The sequence below is a fragment of the Buteo buteo genome, chromosome 21, assembly GCF_964188355.1.
Source record: "Buteo buteo chromosome 21, bButBut1.hap1.1, whole genome shotgun sequence".
NCBI classification, from domain to species: domain Eukaryota; kingdom Metazoa; phylum Chordata; class Aves; order Accipitriformes; family Accipitridae; genus Buteo; species Buteo buteo.
In genome coordinates, this window is record NC_134191.1 from 8,604,228 (window position 1) to 8,629,686 (window position 25,459).

Consider the following 25,459-nt stretch of genomic DNA (forward strand, 5'->3'; position numbering starts at 1 on the left):
CATTAGATAACAGTGAATTCCTGACTGTTAGGTATGTGTATAGAAAACCAGTTCAAAGGCTCTTATTAAATAAAAAATTAAAAAAAAAAATCCTGCTTTCTCACATATTATGGAGAGATTGAGGCAGTTTTGTGGCAGCAGTTCCAGTGAAAGTCCCCAAGGCCTTGCAATATCACACTAATACTATGGTAATATTTAAAACTCGCAAAGTATCTTCAAAGCATAAAAGATGACACTAACTTGCAGTCTAACTTCACAATATTCTATTTATAACATGTGACTCATCTCGCCAGAAATAATTAAATATTGTAAACAGAACTTAGATTTAAGGGAAAAAATAACAAGAAGAGAATGAGGGACAGTCACTGCAGATAATCTCAAAAGTAGCATCCCTTCAAATTGCATGTTTTTCAAGCTATCTCATAAAATCTCTACAATTTTCTTAAACAGTTCAATGCACTTTTAAAGTCTCCTTGTAATTGTTTTACAATAACCAGTCCACAAATCCTTAAAACGCTTTGTGTAAATAGTCAATTAAAACGCAATGAAATGAAGAGGAGATTTATCTGATTACAGACTCTGAATAGCTATGCAGTATGTCAAAAAAGAAGCATGGCACTTTGTACTGCTACCCTAAAATATTTATTTCAATCTATTAAAAATTCTCACTGTATTTGCAGGCAGTCAAGGACTATAGAGCCCTCTAAGCATCTTTGACATGATTTAACACAACAAAAATCAACTCAACTGAGCACCTCCCAAGGCTGAATAAAAACAAATTTAAATTTGAAATAAGATGCTGTCTCTTACTTGTATTTACAACTTAATATTGGAATAAAAGTTTCACAAATGCTTTAATTATTTATTGAACCTGCTGCTGGGAAAATTTGAGACCTTGGGTCTATGTGATAAAGATGCTTCTAGTGAGGGCTCACCCTCCTGGCCTGGTCCCGGATTTCATTGCTCAAACCTGCCCAGCACGGGCTCAAGAACAAGGGTTCATTGCATAGCTCTCAGTACCCTCACAGCTCTAGTAACTTCCATTAATAACAATTAATATAATCAAATCTCAAAGCTTCTGCTGAATGCCCTAGAGGTCCACGGAGTCTTTTCCCCACACCCCCTCTCCCCTGGACATATTAACTGTCCAAGACCAGAAGTTCAACTGTTATCAGGTGACACGATGCTGAACAGAACTTGCTCCCACCTGCTCTTCTGACAGATTCCTACAGTCACAAAGTCTTCTGGAGTGTCTTCTGAAGGTGCCCACCAAAACGTGACAATCTGCATTCCCACAGAAAATTCAACACTTGCTTTATTAAGACCAGTATAGTCTAAAACCTGTAAGGCTGGTATCATGCTACATCACCACACAGCCAGCATCAATTCTGACCTGCGATACCTCCAAACACCATCTAATGCATCAGTGACCATCACTCAACTAACCTCAACCTACAATAAAGTAATTGCCTCCTCTGCACCTCCCTCCATGACCATCCAGAGGACCATCTCATCCAAAATAGCTCAGTTATGTACACAGAGCAATCAGAAACTTCCTTGGGATTCTCACAAACACCAAGTACAGTTAGAACAAATCACTGGCAGACTAAGAGTGGCAAAGACCTCTCTTCAGCCAAGATTCAACAATCTTGATCAACAACAATTAATCAAATTGAGTTCAAGACCCAAGTTACAAATGTTCTGTCCTCCTCCTCCTATACTTTGTTGTCAGCTAGCTATGAACAAGGGTGACAGTACTAGTGAAGCGCTTGAAATAGGCAGTACCAAGGGATTCACCCCTCAAAGGATGTAATGCACACACACCCCCACAAAAAAAAACCCAACAAAAAAAGGGACTGTACATGTAACTGAAAGAATGAGATGCTTAAGCTCAAGTAAAGACACCCCATGGTTTCAGCATGCACTGAATATGCCATTAAAAGCAAACACTCAAACAATTTTAAATTGTTCAACCAAATCTCCCTTCTGTTCTCCACGCTTTTATTTTCCATTCTGAGATGCTACAGCTCCTTTTGCATTTGTATTATTATACTTATTTCAAAATTATTTCATGAGTCTATATAATAATCTAACATACTTTCACCCCAACTGCTTCAAAAAGGTTGCATACATTAACAAGTATTACTGCAAGTAATGATGATCTCTGTTAAGAGCAGATAGGTTCTTTGTCTCTCCAATACAGCCTTGGGGGTGCTGGTGGTTTGGGTTTTTTGTTTTATTTTGTTTTGTATTTATTTTATATTTGGGGTTTTGTTTTATTTTATTTATTTGTTGTTATTTATATAACTGGTAGCAATTAGAAATTTACTGTGGGGAGAGTCAGAGTTTCTTGGCGGGTGAGCGAGGGTTAAGCCCCCAGTCCCAATAAACAACTTTAGACTTCGTTGTACCTACTCAAGAGCTTCTCTACTCTTCCACAGACCAAAATGAGCCAAGCCGTTGTCAAATTTTGCAAGAAGCAAAAGCTCACTCTCTTGAAGCCTGTCAAAGTTACCAGGAATGAACTCTATGCTTACAAACACAGTTCTATTTAGAGATCATCTTCGCAACAATAACGGGCTAGAAAATTTTTTAAAAGCAAACCAAATTCAACACAGGTTAGCGAGAATCTCCTGAAAAACAAACTTGTTTGCTGAAATGTTTCAAGCACTGATCACAAAGTCTGACACTATGAATCATTTTCTTCAAATGAAAAAGTATCAGATACTACAGACACTCAATCTCCTTTTGAGACCTGCTGCATCTCCAAGATGAAGTGAGTGTATGCGAGCACGTTGGCTGCATCTGATGGCACACGCTCCCAATGTCTCACACAAAGAAGTTTGATAGATGCACTTCAGTGAAGTTTCATTTTAAAATATAAGAAAAAAATGCATGAAGAGGACTAGATTTTCTGCCTCGCTGTTTTAGAACGCATTTACAAATTATATGCTATACTTGCTTCATATACCTGCTGTGTGGCACGAGAATCACACCTTTAGCTGGTTCACAAGCAGTAAGTAATTAAGCAACTGTATGAGCTAAAAGATTCTGTCATGTGAACTACATATGAAAGTAACTGAAGTACAATTGCTTCTAACATGCTCTTACATTGATAGTATTGCTCATCACAAGAAGATTTCAGTGTACAAAGTTAAAGTAAATTTTAAAGCATACTTTAAAGTAAAATTTTCCCGTAATGATGTATGCCCCTTTCTCATTTCCATCTGTTGGGGATTTTCTGTACCAAAAGCAAGCCAAGTCCATTGGGCCTGTACCTTACACCTGCAGCTCTAATTTCTACATCAAAGCTCAGAGTGGACTGTTACTGCCTCAAAAAGCAACATGCAGGAAAGCACCCAGACAGTTTCTCACTTTTGTGAAGGTCTGCAAGGATCCCAGCAGGAATGACTGCATATTACAGATTAGCAGAATAGAAAGCATATAAAAGCAGTGAAAAAGAAACAGGGAATTATGAGAGACAAACATTGGGAGTTTGGGAAGCCCAAATTCAATTTCTAGCTCTTACTAGAATGCGAGCTTGGTTATGTCAAGAAGGGTTAGATACAGAAAAACGTGTTTGAGACTATGAACTAATTTTAGTTTCCTGATCCCTACATGGAACTGGCATCACTGACAGGTATTAAGGACTCATCAGGCTTCACAACCACCAGCATGCTGAGAGAGGAGCTGCCTGATCAGCAAATAGGAAATGCCAGTGACAAAGGTGTGTCTGAAATCCTGCCTCTCTCCACAGCTTGCAAATGTAGTCCTGGAATTACACGTCCTTTATTTCTTTAAAAGTGTAACAGGCATCCTTCTTTTCCTTTAAAGCATAACAAAAGGAGAAGCTGGTAATGCTAAGCCCCTGTTTAATACAGTGTTACAACAACAGGAATATTCACTCTTTATTCAGAAGACCCAAACTCTACTGCCTGCAAGCCTGGAATCCACCCCTCGCCACCAGGCAGGATGACAACGAAGCTATTCCCACTAGAAGACGCAGAGAAACAGCGCGTGGGAAAGGAGAATAACTACAACCCATAACCCAGTGGGTACACAGGCCGGTGGGAGCCTGACCTGAAAGCTGGCAATTGTTAAATAAAGAAAATAGTTCTTGGTTTTGAACCCAGTTCTAGTAAGTGGGCTGTAAAGCCATGTTCCCTCCTTCGCTCCCTCTCCAGGCCATGAATATTTAATTCTTTTATGCAAACTGGAAGAGTTGCAATGCAAGGTTAAATTAGCCTAAATAACCTTGAAGTCCTTTTGTGAAGTTGGGCCTCTGAGTCAACTCCCAATCTGCAGAGAAATAACTTCCTTACACAACAAGTTCTGTTGTTAGCCATATTTAAAATACTGTGTGGTTCCATGACAAAAATCTTGAGGTTAGAGTTGATTAGACAAAATTTGCACCTTCAGTTCACCTTTCTGTGTTAAGATCCACGGTTTAGACAGTGCCATTATTTAATAAATGTTTGTTCTTCAATTTTAAATGCAAAATTCTTCCTGGGAAAAGCAATCAGTGACAGTATTCTCAAAATTTTATTTGATAATGCAACACATACATATGCTGGCATGTTTTGCTGCTCCCCTAGTTCTTTAAGTGCAAATTTAATTAATACTACTTTTTCTTTTGCTTTATTTTGCAGTAGGCCAAGCTCCCTACAGACTAGCTACAGGTATACGCCAAGTCAGTGTCTCATTCATATGTCATAGAACAACCAAAATAAATAGACTTCTGGAAGCCTGTCAGAGCTACTAAGTTTCACATTTAATTCTCAAAGTGTTTTATGAACTTCCTACAACTCATAACCCTGCAAATCATTCACATGGTTGGAGTCAGTGCAGAGAAGCTGTGTCTCAGTGGTCAGCCTATGCATAAACAGTTTCATGATCTCTCTCCAGAAGAGGGGTGAAGAAAAAAAAAAAAAAAAAAAAGATTATTCTTCACCCTGCCAGCTAATCTTTAAAATCTGGAAACCTCAGATGCTTGCATTTTATGAGGTAGAAATAAGAAAGAATGTTTGAAAATCCTTATTAGTAAAATCTTTGCTAGGATAATGTGTGTGCTTATTGTTATAAATGCTGTTGTAGCACTTGAATGATTTGCCTATTCAGAAAAATAAATTAAATATCCAACATAACTGTTAGACTGGAACTCAGCAATGAAGTAATAAAGTGATTTTTCAAATACCTAAGAACTCACTCGTACATACACTTAGAAGATGGCAAAATGGCACAAGTGACTCTGAATGCAGCAGTATAGCTGTCTATTACATCTTTCTTACAGGCCAGTGACCACCGACTCTGGTCCTAGAAACTGATTTTTTCAAAATTTTAGCAACACTAGGAATTCTACAATAAACAGACATTCTGATTCAGCCTCAATACGGATCACTGCCTCCCAATCCTACTAGCCCGTGCCGCCTTGCTTTAGGTTTCATTTGCTGTTTGTAGCTCACAAGCAGGTAAGTGCTAAATCAGATCATCTCCTAAGGTCCCTGGCAAGTCCGCCGTTCTGCGATCATAAACCAAGTTTACAAACTCTGTCTTCCATTTCTAAGAGCGTCAAATAAATGACTCGGTCTAACTGATCTAGTATTTAAAACAACGAGGCCTATTCTGTGGCACACGTCTCAGAAAGTCCGATGGAACCAAGCTAGTTCCAACTATATTAAGAAAGTTTTAGAACATTTCTCTACTATAAAACAATTGTTAAACTGGAAAAACAAACAAACAAAAAATTGAACATCACAAACCAGACCCATCGCTGTTTTTTCCCACTCCCTGTTACAAAGTCACCAACGATCTATAGCTTTCATTCATCATCTGCTTACAACTTCAAGTAGCATTGCTACTCTTGAAACGAAGTGGGCCATTAATGGGCTTTTGCTAATCACAGGTGAAAGGTCACTGTCATTTAGCAGTACACTAAGAAATAAACATAACATCTTGACATGACAGAGAACTGCATCAGTGTTCAAATACTGACATGGATTATATTAAGAATCAAAATACCTTAGCTCAAGAGAAGATATTATCAGTGCTGGTCACACAGTTTTCTCAGGACTATTTATAGTCTTAAAGAAAAAAAAAATCCAAGTATAAACCCAGTAAAGACACTAAGTAACCTATGCCCTACCTTGTAGCTTTGAGATTATACATTAATTTAATAATAATGCTATTAACACCACTCACTGACAGGCCGCAAGTCCCAAATCCAAAGCGACGGGATTGAAGTTTCCTTTCTCTTTCCCGTGCACGTCCTCTCGTACCTAGTTACGAGCAGGAAAACTTCTCCGTGCACTTTTCTTCGAGAACGAATCGCACTCACCTTCTCGGCAAAGTCGCATCGCTTCTCGGTTTCTTCCATATTCCTTGAAACTTTCTTCTAATGCTGTTCCTAAAAGCAAGAAGCCACAAGACCTCCGTCAGCGCACAAGTCGGACTGACCGCTAACCCGTTCCCCCCCAGCAACAAACCAGCCCGTGGGGGACACGCTCTCCTACCGCTGCGCCAGCGAACACGGCTTCGGAGACACCGAGAGCTGCCGTCCTGTCCCCCGGAGGGGGCTGCGGGGCCGGCCGAGTGGCTGTCAGCGGAGGGGGATGCCTCACCTGAGGCTGGAGCTCTGCCCCCCCCCACCCTCCCCAAGCCCAGGCTGAATCGAGGGCAGGAGGTGCCGGCCTCCGGGGACCGGCTCAGACCTCTCCTCGCACCGTGTCCCGGATTACAGGAACTGGGGCAAGCGCTGCCCGCTCCGCGCCGCTCCCGAGCCCCAGGCCCCGGGGCTGGGGGGGGGGGGCGCCTCCGCTCTCGGGGGCCGCGTACCGGACAACGAACTCGGCCGCGACGTTGGAAAGAGGGGGGGGGGAGGGCGGGGAACGGACGCAACCTCCGCCCGCCCCGGGCCCGGGCCCCGCGGCGCCCTCCTGCCGGGCACCCCGCCGCGTCCGACCGGCGCCCCGCCGTTCCCTCCCGCGGCGGGGCCGCGCCCCGGGGCACCCCCGTAAGCCCAGGGGGGGAGCCCGGTCCGGTAGAGGGGGGGTTGGTGGGGAGGAGCCGTCGCCGCTCACCGTCGTTCCCGTGAAGTTTAGCAGCATCGACCCAGTGGCTCCAGGGCTGCCCCAGCATCGCCTCGGGGCTGGGCAGGGACCTGCGCTCCCCGACGGCCGCCATTGCCGCTGCGGTGGCGGCGGGGCCGGCGCCGCTCCCGCCTCCTCCGCCTCCGCCTCCTTCGCCGTGGCGGGGCCGCCGCTGCCGCTGCCTGGCCGCCGCCGCGCTGCGCTGCTCCCTTCTGACGTCACCCGCGGCCCGCGCCGACATTCTTTCCGCTGCTATAATGTAACGAGAGGAGGAAAAAAAAAAAAAAAAAAAAAAAAAGTCATCGGGCGTTTAAGGTGGCGCCGCGCTTTTAAGGAAGCGACCGCGCCGGCTGTCAGCCCGTTCGCTCTCCTCCCCCGCGGGGAACCTGCGGCCCTGGGGGGGGGGGGGGCGGCGACTCACCTCTGCGGCGGCCCGGGGGGCAGCAGCCGGCTGCCCATTATTGTACGGGGAGCGCTCCCTTCCTCTTCACCGTGTAGGTGAGGCGCGTTTGTGTGTTTGCGCTAACAAAGCGGCGGAAGGGAGGGAGGGGGGTGGAAGGGGGGGGTGTGTGAAGAGAGCAGGGCTACGCCGCCCGCCAGGCGCTCCCCGGCTCCATGAGCCGCCTTTCTCTCTCCTCAACCGCGACCCTACAAAAACAACGGCCGCATCACAACCCCTCCTGGCACCCGCTGCCCCGGGAAGGGGGGGGGGGGGGGGGCGGACCAGCGACGCGACGCGGCGAGGCGGAGCCGGGCTTAGTGCGCCCCGCCCCTCCTGGCCGGTCCACCTTAAACCCGGCGCCTCCTTAAAGGCAGCGGCGAGCAGGAAACTCGCTCCGGGCGGGCGGCGTCCGTGTCCCCCCCCCCCCGCCCCGGCCCCCCCCGAACGGGGGGGGCCGGGGCGGGGGGGGGGGGACACGGACGCCGCCCGCCCGGAGTTGCCTTCGTTAACCTCGTAACCTGTCTCCCGGGGGGGGGGGGGGGGGGCTGTTCTTTTTAAACAACAGCTTTTTTTGTTTGTTTGTTTTGCCTCAACTTCGGGATGACGTCGAGCGGCGTTAAAAGATGCTTTCGTGCCTGAAAACTCTTCGCGACAAAGTTTAAGCTTTGCAAAATCAAGTTATTTGATTTAAAAAAAATAAATAAATCTGGGCTTAGAATCTGTTTATTGCAGCGTTTTCTCTCCAATCGACTAAAATGTTCAAGTAGCAATGTCAACCTCGCAGGCCATGATCTGCAAAGATTTCTGGCCACGCTCGATGCCACTGTCAGTAATAACATCCTCGATGAACAGGCAAAAAACTTAATAAATCTGATCTTCTATAGGTACTCAGCCCACACGTAAGCTCAAGAGCATGGGACTTGTGCCGTCAGCGCAACCGCTCGCAGATCCCATACGTGGATTTGCAAAACTAGACAGCAGAAATCAAAACTGTAAATAAATTTGTTCAGACCACACGGTCCCAGTCCTGCAGAGGTGTATATACGTGCGGGCTTAGCTAAGGCTTCGCTATTTTCATTTAAAGTGTGGAACTATACAAGCTATAGATGTTTCTTTCCAGATTTATGCATATAAAAGATGTATAAATACAAGCTCATCAGACAATTGTCATATGAGATGGGATAGGTTGTAATTATAATAGTTTCAGCGTTCCACCCAACTGATAATTTATGTCACACTGAGAATGTATCTTGTAAAATTGTAGATCTAATACAGAACAGCTAGTAAGACTTTTCTCTCCTCTTGATCACTGCAAGTCTAACTTAATTCCTTAATAAAAGGCAAGCACCACAAGATTTAGATAAAGAGAGCAACAATGACTTCTGCTGCAGACAGCTGTAGCAGGATTAATTAACAAAGGCTATCAACTTCTTGAGCTGGGCCCTGATCTTTCAGACGGTTACACTTGCCCTTAACTGTACTGTAGCTTCCCAAAACAGTAAAATAACTCTTCATCTTAGTCTGTGCATGAGTAAAGGTGTTTATGGAACCAGCGTCTGATGATAAATGATGAATGGAGGGCATTATTGTTTGATTAATTATCAAACAGTATACTTTAAAATACAGAAAGCTACTTCTAATTAAAGCTGAGAACGTCACTGGAAGAAAAATGTCAGTCAGGTGCTAAAGAGTTTCTGAACAGAACCTAAGCTTTTTTTGTGGTGTAGAAGCCAGACAGGAAAAAAAAAAAAATCTATGACTGATTTCTTTCAAGCTTAGTTCTTCGAGTACTCCACAAATGGAGTCCATAGCTGAATTCAGACTCCAGCCATAGGATAAGGCAAGTTACAGACAGAACAACATTCTCTGTGTCAAATATTCTGCTTTATATTACACACTTCATGCATACAGCTCTCCTTTGTTCTGGAGAAGGCTGTCAGAAAGCCGCCTCAGCTGCAGTTTGAAAAAGAATCCTCCGTACATCCGAGTGTCTATCAAATTCGTAAAGGCTTTTCCTATTATTTATTTTACTTCGATCGTAAAGCAAATGTAGTGATGGGTGACCAAACAGAGCCATAGAACACCATCATCTACCTTTTAATAGTGACAGATTTTACCATGGAATATCAATTTAATGTTCACACATCACACGATTCTTTTCTTTAAATATTACTGATGTACGTATGTCAAATTACGCAAAAGTAAAATGGCTTAATTTGGGAAAATTACATTGATTAGCTAGCTACTTTAACAAGCCAATATATTACTGAATTTTCAGTTTCTAAGGTTGATACTCATCAGGTTACTCAAAAGCGCCTCTTGCTTTAAAAGTGCCAGCCAAACAGGTAAAGCACACATCACTTATTTCATACAGCTTTATCCCCTTTCTTGCTCGTTTTTGCTCTTTCAAACTGGTTGTTGCGTTTTTTTCCCCTCCCGCTTTCACAGCTTTTCTTTCTTTCCTATATATTCCCACTCAAGATCTAATTCTGCAGTCTGGGCCTCAGGCTGTCCTTTAGTAAACCTTCTTCCGCTAGTAAGGTATTTTCCCACTGTGTCGTGAGTACATCAGTATTCCAGTAGAGGGAGGAAAGTGGCAGCAGAAAGATCAGTTCATCAGTTCAATGCACAAGGCCGATTAGTCAGAGAGCAGGAATAGGGGCAGGTGAAAAACTAATTTTACAAGGACTGGAGGTGGAGAGAATTTTCTTTTCCCACTAGGTCGAAATATGTGTTTGGGTTTTTTTAAGCACGCAAGTTCAATTCTCTTAAATTGTTTCCATAGTGCTATACATGCATGCATTGATGATTTTAGGGAAAAGTAGGGGAAACCCTGAAAATCCATCATGTTAGAAGGAGATCAGAATTGAAAACACACGTACAAGCTGTAGACTTTGAACAGAGATGACTATTACAAATCCGAGACATCCAGGTCAGGAATATGGTCATCCAAAGCTCCCCTGGCAATCAGCGGAGACCTGGGGATACTTTTGGGATCAATTTGGTCCCTCCCGGTCCAAAGCACTTTTTGAAGAAGCCCTTCTCTTCCCACTGACCACGGAAGTAGTCAAGGATGACCATACAAATAAATTAGGCACCTGCATTAGGCACCCAGAATTAAGTGTGATGAATCTAGTCAGGAGCTGGCAGAACACACAAGTGTGGAAGACACTGCCTAGAAGCCAATGCTCCTTTAAGAGAACAAAAATGGGCCCAGAAATGCTACCAGTTCAAAGGGCTTAACTGAGGAATCTTAACCGAGGAAGCAAAATAGCCCAAGAAGTAGCACTGGGACTGAGACAGTGTGTGAATAACCATAGACTGTTTGTACACGTGAATGAGAACAGGTATTCAGAGAACTGAGAGAACAAACAAAGTAAAGCTCGGATAGAAAGTGGAGAAGGAAAAATGTGAGGCAGGAAACAGCGGATGATGCAGAGAAAACAGCCAAATAATGGGATGAAGAAAGCATAAACAAACAAACAAAAAATATAACACAGACTGCAAAAGGAAAGAAAGAAAGGAGTCAAGAAAGAGGAAACAAAACATAGAAAAAAGGACAACCCACAGTTTTAAAGCTCACTAAATAGATTTAACAATGTATTACACATGGTTGGCGATACTATGATTAAATGTGTGCCTGCAAACAGCATGCAACTGCTTAAAACTGCAGAGGATGGTTATTTTGCAGCATGACACTGCAGGCATTTTTTCACCTGTACCGGCAGGTTTCATTCTTTTGCCAGGTGGTCCGGGAAAGCTGTTCAAACAGGGAACACCTACCTCAGCTGTTCAGTTAGAATCTGTAAGACAGCCTCCGTACAGAACCTGAGATATAATAACTCTGAACTGGAATGAAGAAGGAAGGATGAGTCTGCGGCCGAACTCTTTTAAGAACAGAAGTACAGTGATATGATTCACCAATCATCTTCTGCAATGAAAGTGAAAGGATACAAGAACTGAAGTGTGAAGGGAAAGACAGGGAGAACCTACAAGGGCGTCACTTTATCAGTACCTCGGAAGAAAGAAAATAGTGAATTCACAAAAAAGTCTGTCAAGGAAAAGATGTGAGGGGCATTACAGCATTAGAGGAAATCAAGTAAGTTAACTCTAGCCAAAAGGTATGAAATTATTAAGAAGGGCTTAAAAACTAAGAACAAATATTATTAGTGAAAACTTGCTGGTAGATGAGATTCAGGATGAAATGACAACTCAAGTAGCTGATATGCTGAAGTGAAGTCCTGACCCTCCCATCAGCTCCTGCTGACAGCAGTGGAACTGGGAGTACCTTTTGTGCATTTTAAGATACGTCTCCAGTATGAGAAGTATAAGAATGTAATTGGGCAAGAACGGAAGCAAGAGATAAAAAGTTCATATGAATCAGGACGTCCAGATGATGAGAGAACTATCCAGCCATAACAAAACAGACCATTTCATTTAAGCCCCACTATGGAAAAATATTAGTACATTAAGAAAAACGCATTATGGTAATCTGTAGCTCGCTCTCCCCTCCAGTGAAATCAAGCAACTTCTCCCTTTATAACTATACACAGGACTGTAATCCTGCAGAATAATAATCAAGAGCAGCACACAATAAAAAATTATACAACAAACCATGCCAGTCTATTATCCTTTTTCCCACAGATCCTGGGAACAGGTTGATGTGTATAATTTTATTTATGAGTAACACTTCAAAGGGGGAGCCGAAGATGCTCAGAAGTGCTGGTATACAGCTACATTAAATACTGGAATATGAAATTATTGTGGATACCTGCTATAAACCACCTGTACCAGGGCAAAGAACAATACTGTTAAGATTAGAAGACTAACTTAAAGTATCCTTTTCTGAGGAGAAGGCATGGGGGAATGGAGGCTAATAAATATAAGTAAATCTGCCAAGAATTCTGCATTAGGATGAGGATGCAATAGACGCCCCTATATGTTTATCCAAACATCACAATGACTATACTGATGATAGTATAACATTTTTACACTCAAATTATAGCCAATGTCATTTCCATGTGTTAATATACAGTACCTAGCAAAACACTGCAACCAATTCCTTCTTTACTTTATTATATGCAAGTCAAATTTCTGCAAGAATTGATGACACAGTGATCTAAAGCACAATAAGGAGCATAAGGAATACAGGAACACAGATCTTTGCCCTGCTTAGATGTCACTAAGTACTGTCAGTTCTTGAAGAGAATGTTACAGAGAAAACACTGAATAGTGACACAAAGTTTTCAAGTGTTAAAGGTAAATAGGTAAAACTACACAAAATACATCCAGTTAATGATTTGGAAATCAGACTAATGTTTATTAATTTTACATAAGGTATTGAAATCACCTTTTGAATTTGGAAATGTTAAAACAATTTCGGCAACCTAACTATGCAGATGAATCATTTTAATCAGAGGAATCAGAAATGGGTATGACCTTTTAAATTCTCATCTATACACAGAGAATATGATATTAAAATTTAGAATGATTAAAATACACAGCTGTTCAGGTCAATCGTAACAAAACATTAGTGCTGAATTTCCATTTATTGAAATCAAAGCACTTAATGGGAACAGTTTGATAGCAATGATCTTCTGATGGCACCTAACTACCACGCAAGGTTTCGTAACCCTGCCTGGTTTCTTGCCAGCTTGTTTACATGGCTCCTTGGCAATCCATTGAGGCAGAACACTCTGGGTCCGAGCACAGCCCACGGGGCCCAAGAGTTCCCTGAGACAACAATGATGCCTACCTATGATGTGAAGCTGCCCGAGTCCTCATACCCTCAGAAGCTTGACATGCTGATTAACATCAAATCAAGGATCCTGAGAACCCTGGCACAAGCAAATTTAAATTTATACCATTCTTCTCACGTTTGATTGCTGCTTCCTGATGCTACCTGCACTGATCACATGCTTACCAAGTTAGCAACAAAATATCATACAAATTGAACATGGACAGGTCTACAGGACCTGACAGGATGGATGCAAGGGTTCTTAAAAAGTTAGTTTGAAAAGTCATGGATGTGAACCATGAGATTCCTGGCAAACTGGCTGAACTGCTGTGCTCAAAGGGTAGTAATGGCTCAAAATCAAACTGGCAGTCAGTCACAATGGAGTTCCTTGGGGGTCAATACCAGGCTCAATCCTATTCACTACCTTTTAAAATGATCTGGATGATGGGAATAAATGGATCCTCACCAAGTCTGCAGATGACATGAAACGTGGAAGACACATAGATACACCCGAAGGAAGTGTCACTATATACAGAGACTCTACAGGCTGGAAGACTGGGCCAGTTCAAGCGACATATTAAAAACTGGACAGGGTCCAGCAGAGGGCCAACAAAGTGATTAGAAGGTTGGAAAACTTACTGAAGAAATGCTAAGGAATTGGGTTTGCTCGGCCTAAAGAAGAGAAGGCTCAGGTGGGATGTAATCACAGTCTTCCAGTAAGTAAAAGATAATTATAGAGAAGATGGAGGTACTCTCTTCACAAGAAACACAGTGACAGGGCAAGAGGCAACACACACAATTTGCTTCAGAAGTTCTGTCTGGATACAAGAAAAAACATATTCACTGTGAGAACAATTAAATATTGGAACAGGTTGTCCAGAGAAATGGTGGACTTTCCCTTGCTGGAAATATTTAACACTTGGCTTGACCAGGCCTCGGATAACCTGCTTTCAACAGAAGGTTGGACCAGATGATGTCTAGAGGATTCTTCCAATCTAGACCTTCCTGTGATTATATGGAAATCTGATAGCTGTTGTGGCCCTATTTAGTGACGAGGAGCAAGGAAGTAGATAAGAACAACACTAATTTTTGCAATCCCAGGCACTGTGGGTTCACTAATATAGCCAATTCTCAGGCTGCTGGAAAATCCAGGGAAGCATTTTGTTATAGAAACTTCAGATACTACAGCTTCCAATGTTACATACTGCAGGAGCCACGCCATGACAAACATTCCTGACTCTTCCTGAGCCCAGGTTAGCTCTGCCACTTAAATAAGTTCTGCAGACCAGCTCCATGCTAACTGTAATGGCCCTTTCTGCTGCAATCTATTTTTAAATATATTAAAAGATGATTTGCACAGCAAATACTAGCCAGGCTATAACAGACTAGATTCTTCAAGTCCGTGCATAAGAAAAATGCAAACTTAGAGTGAAGTCTTTTCTTTTGTGATGTCAAGCAAAAATATACAAAATGGTGAAATGCACATGATGATAAAGAATAGAGGTAAATGTAAGGGAAACCGAGAAACAGATATTGTTTCAATGAATTAGCAGTACCTGATAAAATAATCTGCACTAGCAGCTTTTTAGCCAAAATTTCAATTTATTATCATCACTTTCTCTTTTTCCTAATGTTCTGCCAGGAACACTAGTCATGGAGAATAACCCCACTGTGTTAGGCAACTGTGCAGTCCTTACCTCAGTTTACAATTCTACTTTCTGAACTTGTAAGATAACAAAACTGATGCAGCTGGTAGGCTATGGTATATACCAGAGCCTAACAGCCTACAAATGCTTTAAAGTATCATGAAAACGTGGAAATAGACAAAAATAATTATTCAGAAAAAGAAGTTTACTTCTTCTAAAATATAATAAATAAATTAAAAATATTGCTTGTCACATCTTACTAGTTTAAATCACTTCATCTAAGTGATTGGGAGATATAATCCAACTTACTTTTATTTTTTTAAGTTTGACTGTTCCATGCATTGAAATCCCTTTAAGTTGATTGTAAAGTTGCTTTACTTCCCACTGAAACATATATTAAACACCTGCATTTAAAAAAAAAAAAGTCTCCCCACTGCATCTGGTAACACTTCAGACTTGCTTTGCAACCCTGCTAATATCCTGTTCTCCACGCTTCTCACATCTAAAGTATGTGAATATTATGCTTAAGGAAAATTTTTGGGTAAGCATGTCACAGTACCTTGAAAGTATGGTGAATCGCTGGGTTGATTTATCAATTGATCTTCATCTGTTCAGATTTTGGAAGCTTTCTCTAACTTGTACCTGATTAATTCTGAAAGAAAACAAAAAGAGTACAGCAGTAAGACATTCGAAACCTTATCTCCATTTAATAATTATAAATGTATTTATTTAAAAACTAATACGAAGCATTTTGTCAATTTTACAAATACAGTTTCTGCAATGGATTTAAAATTGAAAGGTAAGCAGAGAGCTGTTATGGACTCTTATGTACAGAGCAGCTCTTTAAATGGCAGCCTGACATTACCAGAAAGGTATGCATTGGATGAAATCTCAATCTTCAGCCCAGTTACTGCACTTACATCGACTATTACTGACCAGATTTCCAAGCAGACGGTTGTGTCTGTATCACAAGCTGGTAACACAACAGCGCTGGATTTCCTGCACAGGATTTTTCTAGAATATAGCACAACTCCAACAACAGGGGCTCCCAGTACGCAGTCATTGACATTTTTACCACCATGTCATAGAACATGGATAGCTAAAAATGATCCCTCACGTAATAGTTATTAGTGACTATTACTGTATCGCTGATGAAGAATTTAACAAAAATTAACAGAGATGTACAGATTGAGGCCTTTCCCACAAAAGGAACTTTTATCATATCAAGCTCAGGTTTTTAAAATCCTTTCATTCAGTGCTTATAAACTTACTGTTTATATAAATCAAATTTAAGCCCAGTTTGCTTTGGTTTAACATAAACCAATGCCTAATTGGTTAAAGCTACACCAAAGCCCTGTTAAAAAAAATTTCAACCATGCTTGTGCACAGGTTATATTAAAGATCAAACAACTGATTTTTATAAGTGCTTTGAAATTAAACTGGTGATTTTTTTTCATCTACTAAAAAGTCATGAAGCTAGATATAAATAAGCCAATCTAGTGCTGGGACCGGGTGACACTTCAGAGAAAACTATTTTTTTCCCCTCCAAGGATTAAAGTCCAGACAAGAGGAATGCAGTCCAAGAGGGCATCCAAGCCGTCCCACAGGCTGTAGGGCTCTGCCCCAATGGAAGGTGCAGAACGAAGCTTTTCCTGGCTTCTGCTGCTCCTCTGGGAAGCTGTCTGCAAACTGAGTTCATGTCTTTAAAGTCTTCTTACACAGTGAGGATAACCCCCTTTTTTTTCTTTTCTTTTAAACTGCAGCTTAGCAGCTGACGCTATCTTGACTGAGATCAGCTACAGATATATTTACTATTTCTAAGCTTTACTCTGCTCAGTGACATACTTGATCCTAAGAAGCACATCCGAGCTTAATTGTATTCTAGTTACTCCATAAAATCCAAAATTTTCTTGTCTTCAGTGGACAACTATTGAGAGCAAGTCCGGTATTATTTTCTCTCTCTCCTCTGCAGTCATCGTTCTGCCTTATGGTTAATAAAACTGATGGTTAACAAATTTCTACACTAGTCAAAGTCTCAGAAAACATTGTATTTCCTTGTTACACATACAAATCTCATTGAATACTACAGTATAAAACTTTCTCTTCAACTCTTGCTGCTGCTTACTGGGAAAGGCAATGTACTGCTTGTTAAAAATCCTTTTTCTCCTTTGTTTGTTTAGGACAGGAGACTGAATTCATATGGACCATCCCCTTCACAGATCATTCAATGTTTATCCTCAAAGTCCCGATCCCTTCAAGCATATGACCTCCCTGCTGTGGAAATAACTCACTCCTTCATCTCTACCCCAGTTTCTTTAGGGGATATGAGAGTTCTACGTGCAAAATGCTCTTTCTTTTATCCTGACGTAAATGTTCTTTGTTACATAAAAAGCAAGTTCCATTGCTTCATGCAGAAAACAAAAACTACTTATAAACCAGAAGACGTCTCCAAAGACTTAAAAATCTAGAACTAAGGCAATAAGTGATAAGTACAAAAACCGGACCAGATGAGGGTGAAGGAAGTATCAGCAAAACTTTTATTCCTATACAGGAGAGATCAGAGCGTACTATGTCACCACCTGTGAATTTTGCTGTAGGGATTACATCTGGAGCTGAGTCTGAAGGAAGTTAAGAGAATAAGTTTCAAAAGAGTAAAGTGACAGCTTAACGACCCTTTAAAGAGAACTCTTTCACTGGATAATGGGTGGCAAAGAACAGGAATGATTCTTGTTGAGAATTTACAGCAGGTCAATTACAACCACAACTGTCAGCAAAGAGTAATGCAAGGAAGCGATCGGATGATTGAGAATAAGTCAGGAGGAGCTCTCTCTCCAGAAGGTAAGCACTTTGGTAGCCTGGAAAAGAGAGCGCTAGTTCAAAGATGGAAAGATGACAAAAATAGTCAAAGCAGCAATCCAAGAAAATGGAAAAAGGCCTGCATTTTCAAACCAGCGAAGCAGACTTGGCATTATGTCACTCTCGATGCCTGACTATAAAGGAAACTTGGTTGCTATTTAATACTTGGAGAAGTTACTGATATGCAAGACAGGAAACCACAGCCTGGCAGAGCAAAAGCTCTATCTCAGTCAAAATTGTATCTACGTAGACTTATATAATATAGGCATAGTTATGATGACTAATGTGTATTATCCATTTAAGGGAAACATACTTACATGAAAATTATAATTACAAAGCAACTCATTAAAATACAGGAAAGTAAATGTATGTGATAAAGCATCCCTAACTTTTGAAAGTATCGAAACTAATGCCTCAGCTAACAAAACTCCTTCAACTTTTCAGCTGTCAGAAATAGGCACCAAAGAATGTGCCTAAACTTTAGAACATTCTTTCTCCTTTGTTATCTACTAAAATCCAAATCTAAGATAAAATACAATGCCTACAATTATATAAACAAAGATTTGGGCATGCTAGGTATAATCACCCCAATACTGGGCTCCATTTAGACATTTTGTTTATGGGGATAACCTAATGAGGTCTTATTCTGCCCCTTGGAAAACTGGGTGCAGGAGGAGTGTGTTGAAGGAACACGAGCTGGCTGGCAGAAGGCTAAGGGCTGCTAGTAAGAGTAAATCAGAGCAATTCTCAGGCTGATCTCATTTGCACTGGAGACTGACTTGGGACCCGCCAACTACAGAATCTCAGGGGGTCAAAGGTGGTCTAAGAACTCTAAGCTCTACCAATACATAATTGTCCCTCCTGTTCTCTTTGGGAGACACAATTCTCTACATCTTCACAGATTAAAAAATAAATACCAGCTACACACTTCAAACAGAGATTAGATACCAAACTTCTGTAAATACCAATTACAAAATTGCAGCATCTCAAGATTTCACATAGCTCCTACATATACCAATATAAAATATTTCTCAGAATTGCCCAAATATTTACTACTATTTGTGCAAACACAAATGCAACAGAATATTCGGTACAAAATATAATAACGATATGAGTTATTTTGAAACCATTTCCAACATGCATAGGTATCTTCATAGATAATAAGAAGGGCCAAACTTAAATAACTAGTATCTTAGTTGCTAAATAACTAGTATCTTAGTCAATGGAGAAGCAACACCAGCTTTTGGATAATTCTAAATAAACTGATAAAAATTGCAGAATAATTATGCACAGCAAAGTGCACTTGAGGGGTCTTAACTTTGACTACTATCATTTTCCTTTGTCTAATGGCAACAGCAGAAGATCTGCATTCATTATTTTGCTCAACAAACCATGTTATCACTAATTTTAGTTTTATCTTCCAACAATTTCTGTTTTAACTAGAAGTCTTCTTTAGCAGTAAGATTAACAAAGTCACAAGAAGCCTTTGCATATTGCAGTTCAACTGTTTAAGTACAACCACACAAAGCATAGAACAGACAGGTTAAAAAAATGCTTGCTTTCAGAAATAATGAAAGATATTCTATAAGCGAGTATCTTGTCTTATATTTCAAAACACCTGCATCTTGCAGTATGATTTATACCACCATTTGAAAGTTCAATCCATAAAACACATTAGCTTACTGCATCTAAGATAAATAAGGACAGTTGAAATTATATTTATACATTCCTTTAAAAATTGTATTTATATACAACTGTAGAGAAGAAAAAGGTATGTTCTGCATTTTATGCCACAGGAACATTTCATACCAATTACAACTTGTATTACATCAGAAACACAAACAACAAAAGACTGGTAGCAAGCAGTAAGACACTGGACATCAGGATTTTCCATTTTTTTAAATAAATAACACCCCGATTGGCTCATTTAAAAGGGTGCCTGAAGTAAAACAGTAATGTTAAAACGAATCTACAAACATGTAAAATAAACATAATTTTCAAGACAGAAAGGCACAGCTAATCAAGACAATGCAGAGTACATGATTAACATGATTTGCAAAATTTATTACTAAGCTTCTCTGTTAAAGGTAATATTATTCAAACTACACCATCACAGTTATTGCAGATTAAAGATTTCAAATTAGCTCCCCATGTATATCATTATTGTGAGTGGTTGCATTTTATCTGTCTAATTTTAAATTACTGCAGGCAGATGAAAGTCATCTTAAAATCTGACTCATAATTTAGGTACCATACCACTAACCTTAACAGAGATGCTGGCTCTTACACAGGTACAACACTATTCTCAATGTAAACAAAGGACACTGGCATGCACCCCAGGCTAAGGATGTCAGCATTTTTCAAACACCTTTCTGACTGTTCCATTTTATGGTGATGCAATATGACCTACATTTTCAATGGCCAAAGAGAGACAGAGAGATAGAAAGGGAGGAGATAGAGAAAAGAAAGACAGACAGACCTTTGCTGTCCTTATCCTCCATTAACTACAGCTTTAACTGTCCCTCACGGAGATGGTAATGGGCAAGAATAAAAGCAGAATAACCTTACAGTAAATTCTGAATGAGAAGCTGAAAGATAGGCTAGTATAAGAAATAGCAAGATTTTTTTTTTATACAATTCTGTGAACAAGTACATAGTAATACCCTCAACAGCAAAGAACAGTAGAATCAATAATTTTATAATCAGTTGCCAGTACAAAGCTGTCTGTAATACAGATGCTTATTTTACCACCTTATATTTCCCATCATGTTCCTACCGCTTCATTTCTACATATTCCCTTTAGATCTCAAAATGAAACACAAAATAATCCACATCATTATCGTCATTTTAACAGACAGAGAAATTGAGGAAGAAGGAGTGATTTGCCCACAGTTACTTACCAGGCCCAAGGCAGGGTTATGAACAGAAAGCATCACTCTTCATTATCTCTGCACTGTGCAATCTATTAGGGACTGTGATACCTGTCATCCTAATACATAATCTTGACATAATACCAAAATTATCTCTATCTTGTCTTCCTTGCACATGAACTTCACATAGAAAACTGTACTAGATTACTGCTAACTCTCAGAAAGCTTTCACTCACAAACGATACACCACATTTCTCAAATTGGCTCTGGAAATGCACTTGACTGTGAATTTTAAAACTCGGCATAAAATGCCCGTGAGTATTTTTCACTATAAACATGTAAAAATAAAGACCTAATTAAAGCTTTCGTTGATTTTTCATTCTTCTGCAACTAAGGCACCTTTTCTTTCAAAAATCAGCAGTTTTCCACAGTTAAACTAGTACATTAAGAAATGAAAAGCTTGTTGCTAGGGTTCTATTATGCAAAAATCAAGATCATCTGATTTTCGGTTACTCTTTTTTAGTGCAAAAAAAGTCTTGCAGAATATTTTCAAAGCCCTTGCAGGATCATAGCCCCTTTACTAAAGCTGGTAGTTAATACAATAAGCAATGTAACAGTAAATCATTTTCATATCATTGAAACTGAAGGCCAAGACTTGATCTTAAGTATACCTCTGTAAATCCAGAGTGGCTCCAGCGCCTTCCGAAGAGTTTCTTGGGATTTGCACATACATAAACAAGACTGTAATTTGGCACTGCGTTTGAAACCAGAGATCAATAAAATATATAGATTAATCCCTGGTTTTGAACTGTATTTATTACAACAACTGCTTTCTTATCAAGCAGTATTCATCTCATGAAGTGCAATCATCCCTGTTGTTCCTTTGCTGGAGCGCTGCTGCCTTTTCTAACTGCAATGTTACATCAAACTGTTTAGTAGTGATGAGTTAGGAAGGCAAACAGCACCTATATGAAGAAAGGGAGAGGAAAAAAATCAAAGCTTATCCTGCTTTAAAGAGAAGAGACAGAGTGCAGAGTCAAGAGACAGATTGCTAACAGGTATGAAGGAAAGGTATTACCTGTAAAATTATGGAAGGAGTTTAGAAATTAAGAGGAGAGGATGGACACGGGAAAGGGAGGATGGGGGGCAGGGGCTAGTGGAAGACACAACGCCTTAAGCAAAAAGAACTATTTCTCCAGCAACACATGCCCATGTGACTGTGAGGAAATCCTCATTTGTTAAAATGAGATTACAATCACACATTCCTCCACTCCTATTATCCCTGGTTGCACCTTGGTCAATCTATTTTAGTCTTTGAAACTTAATTTAGTGGGAAACTGGTATTTCTCCCATTATAAACAAATTTATTTCTGTTAATCTAGGACAAAGTCTTCCTGATATAAAAGAAATCTCTTCACTATTGTCGGCATTACTAAAGCTCTCTTGTGCATGTTTCACTGCAACATTTTCTCAGTTTCTCTTATTTTTGGCCCTTTTTTCCCTTTCTTTCTTCATAGTATCTCTGTTGCAGTTCAGAAGGGAGAGAAGCTGAGGTGACACTTTTATTGCTGTCCAACACCATAAAAATTCCAACTGGAGAAGCCAACTGGTGCAGAGACTTGCAGGGTCCCAGCCAAGCAACCAGAACAATCCTTCCCTTTGCCTACCAGTGACTGCCATCTAGAGTCAGAGCACACCACCTCACATGAAACACAGTATTGGTAACAAGAAGGAGAAAAATGTTAGAGTGACGAGAGAAATGTTAATCCCACCCCCAAAAAACCAAGAACTCACATTCTAGAAAGTTACAACTAGCTTAAAAAATTAAATTATTTGGGTTTCTCTTCTTAACATGCCTTCTGACTTATGAGCATTTGGCCCATGTCTCTCTGCTTTTCTCCAAAAACTGCAATTGTGTTTTGTTATAAACACTCAAGTTGTACATGTGGGGAAAATACATATAAAATAGCACTATGCTGCTTTTAAAATAAATCCTGTGTTACAGATTGTTTGCTAAGAAATATGCTAGGCCATGCTAAGAAACTCTATACAAAATTTCATCATCAGCTGAAGATGCAACAATCACCTTTCACAGACTACCTGTGTAAAAATGCTGACAAAGCTTTAACATTAATGACATTAGAGATGAAAAATGTCTTTCTAGTGGCATCAAACTTAAATTAAAAACCTTAACATTTTCATTTTAAGAAATGCATTCGTACTGACCCAAATATACCAGTGGCTTAAATGTCTACAAAAGCCTACCCAAGCCAACAACACTTCTTACACACTGTAAATTTTGTAAATATTTATATATTATATTAATTCACGACTGTTTATTATACTATATAAAAATCATAAGTTTTTCTAACTACTACTACTTAAAGTAGCTATTAATAAGGCACTCAATAGTCAAGCATTAATCAACCAACCACTAGATACTCTTTAACTGAATAAAAGAACGGATTTTTTTGTTATTATTTACCTGGAGAATATAATAATTTGCATTTTAACATACTCCCAGTAGCAGGTACCTTCTCTGCAAACCATACACAGATATGAAGCTACAGCTGTCTAAGTAAGTGCTAGCATATTCTTTAGCTATTAAAATCATTTATTAGCTATGGCTAATAATGTCTTGTGAAGAAATCAGTTCTCCAGTTTCCTCACTCTTCTGCTCATGGTCAAGAAGACTGGTAATGAAGCATTATAAAAACCACAAGATTTATTCTCACATTTATCATTGCAATAGACACACAACCTCCAGGTCACACAATATACCTACTTTTACTGCTAGTCCCACTAAGAAATTAATTTTTCCTGAGAAGATACATATTCACAGATAAAATGAAATTACGTGGGATTACAAAGCTTGCTGTTGAACATGGCTACCTACATATGAACCAAATGTCAAGCTGTAGTCTACTGAAATCAGCAATTTGTACCTCGTGCATGCACGCAGCCAGCTGGAACAATTGCTCATTCCAATACACACTCAGGCCACACTTCTTCCCTACAAGGCACTCCATGAATCCTCTTATTTTTTTCCAAGTAGAATAACAATTCAAGAACTGGCCTGGATGCAACATTACAGCAGAGAAGAGTATTTAAATGGGAGGAGGGCTATACTCACTATAGCATGGTCCTGGAGGATGACATGCAAGAAACACCCTGCCAAAAAACAAACCCATTGAAAACATATAACTTTTGCTTGACAACTACCATAGCCTTTCTTACAGATGTAACAAATTCCAGTTGAAATAGAACTGTTAAACAGGTCACAGAGGTGGAAATAGGTTTCAGCATGTATCCATTACATACTCTGATCCTATTAAAATCTGTGCAATGTGTAGAGGTCTGTTAACCAAAGGAGAGATGGAAGGAACCTCCAAAGGTCAGACAGTCCATCACTCAGCCCCAGGGCATGATAACTAAACTATCTGGTGGGAACAATACAAGTAATCAAACCTGTTCTTAAAGACCTCAGAGGATGGAAGCACCACTGTCCCCGCAGGTGATTATTCCAACTTTTCAATACTTCCACTAGAAAACTGTGTGTGTCCATGCTAAATCTTCTTTGCTGCAATTTGATCTATTTCTTCCCCTACCTGCCATAAGCCCCCCAGCTTTGCAATGCTCTTCAATATATGTCTTCTCACTCTCTCAGTCCCCTCTTACTTAAAGAATTGCCTTCTTTTGGCACTTGCTTATGCACCATGTCTTTCAGATCTTTAAGCAATTGCACTGGCACCTCCATACTTCCTCTTCCCTAATTTCATTCAATACAGACCCTGTTGTCCTACCTGTGTGCAATTAATTAAAACTTTATCTCAAAACTACAGGAGACTGAGCGGTCTGATTTTCAGAAACTTAGGATCCTTAATAATGTATGGATTTTTTTATCTAACAAAGTTTAGGAAGCTCAGCTGGAACATAGTAGGCACTCCTTCCATATGTAGTGTTTTGTACTTACAAATAAACCAAGCAAGAGTATACATGATATTCCTACCACTTTAAAAATTCAAGTCATGTTCCTGAGATAATAAAATGTCATTATTGTGGTGTGAGCACAAATATAAAAAAGAAGTTGGCCCCACTGCCCTGCAGCAAAACTATGCACTTTCCCGTTGATATCAGAGATGGTGCACAAAGAAGAGCTGGTGAAGCACTAGAAACACAGAAAAATACTTGCCAAATAGCAAGAAAAATTAAAAGTAAAAAGTTAATCTGAAAATATTAAAGTAAATCTTTGCAAAACATGACCACATAAAAGTGAGGTTTTTTCTTTATATATCCTCCAATATTATATTTATGTGCATAAACTCTCAGTTACATTTTCTATTTTTGAAGTATTTCTAAAGAAAATTTCACTCTTAAGCTTTAAACTCTCCGATAACAACAGACAGCTATATCACAGTCTCGACATTCCTCTTGACAAAGACACTTGCCTGGGAAGATCTTTGACTTGACATCAGATGATTTTTGGCAAAAAGGATCATGGAATTTCCAATGACTCTTTCCTCCTTTCTCAACAAATAGGACAATGGAGCCTAGCAAAGTCTGGGCCCTGCTGACAACTGGATTAGCAGAAATCATTCTTCTTTAACTACACACAGTTAAAGTGACACACAGTTAAAGTAGTATTTTCCTATTTCTATAGCTTTGTCAAAAAAAATTCACATTTTGATGTGAATTACTGTAATACATTTCTCAACCACAACAAACAGTCCTGTACCGTACCCATACCTACTAGAAGCTGTCTTGTGCTAGGGCTACCCGTTACTTATTTTTCCCCAAGCAATGACAGTATTGCAGCTGCTTAA

General features: G+C 40.1%; 1 protein-coding gene across 3 annotated transcripts in view; it reads right to left on the reverse strand.

Annotated features, from left to right (window-relative positions):
* ATXN7 (ataxin 7) overlaps positions 1–25,459 on the reverse strand; it is an 89,055-nt gene that overhangs the window by 54,878 nt on the left and 8,718 nt on the right. For 2 of the 3 annotated variants that reach the window (XM_075052985.1, XM_075052986.1), the window contains exons 2-4: positions 15,470–15,562; positions 7,077–7,337; positions 6,335–6,403 (exon numbers count right to left, since the gene is read on the reverse strand). In XM_075052985.1, coding sequence (XP_074909086.1) covers positions 6,335–6,403; positions 7,077–7,326 — 319 coding nt within the window. In that variant the 5' untranslated portion in view covers positions 7,327–7,337; positions 15,470–15,562. Of the gene's footprint in view, positions 1–6,334; positions 6,404–7,076; positions 7,338–7,506; positions 7,641–15,469; positions 15,563–25,459 lie in introns of those variants that run through there. The other variant, XM_075052988.1, reaches the window with a different exon arrangement.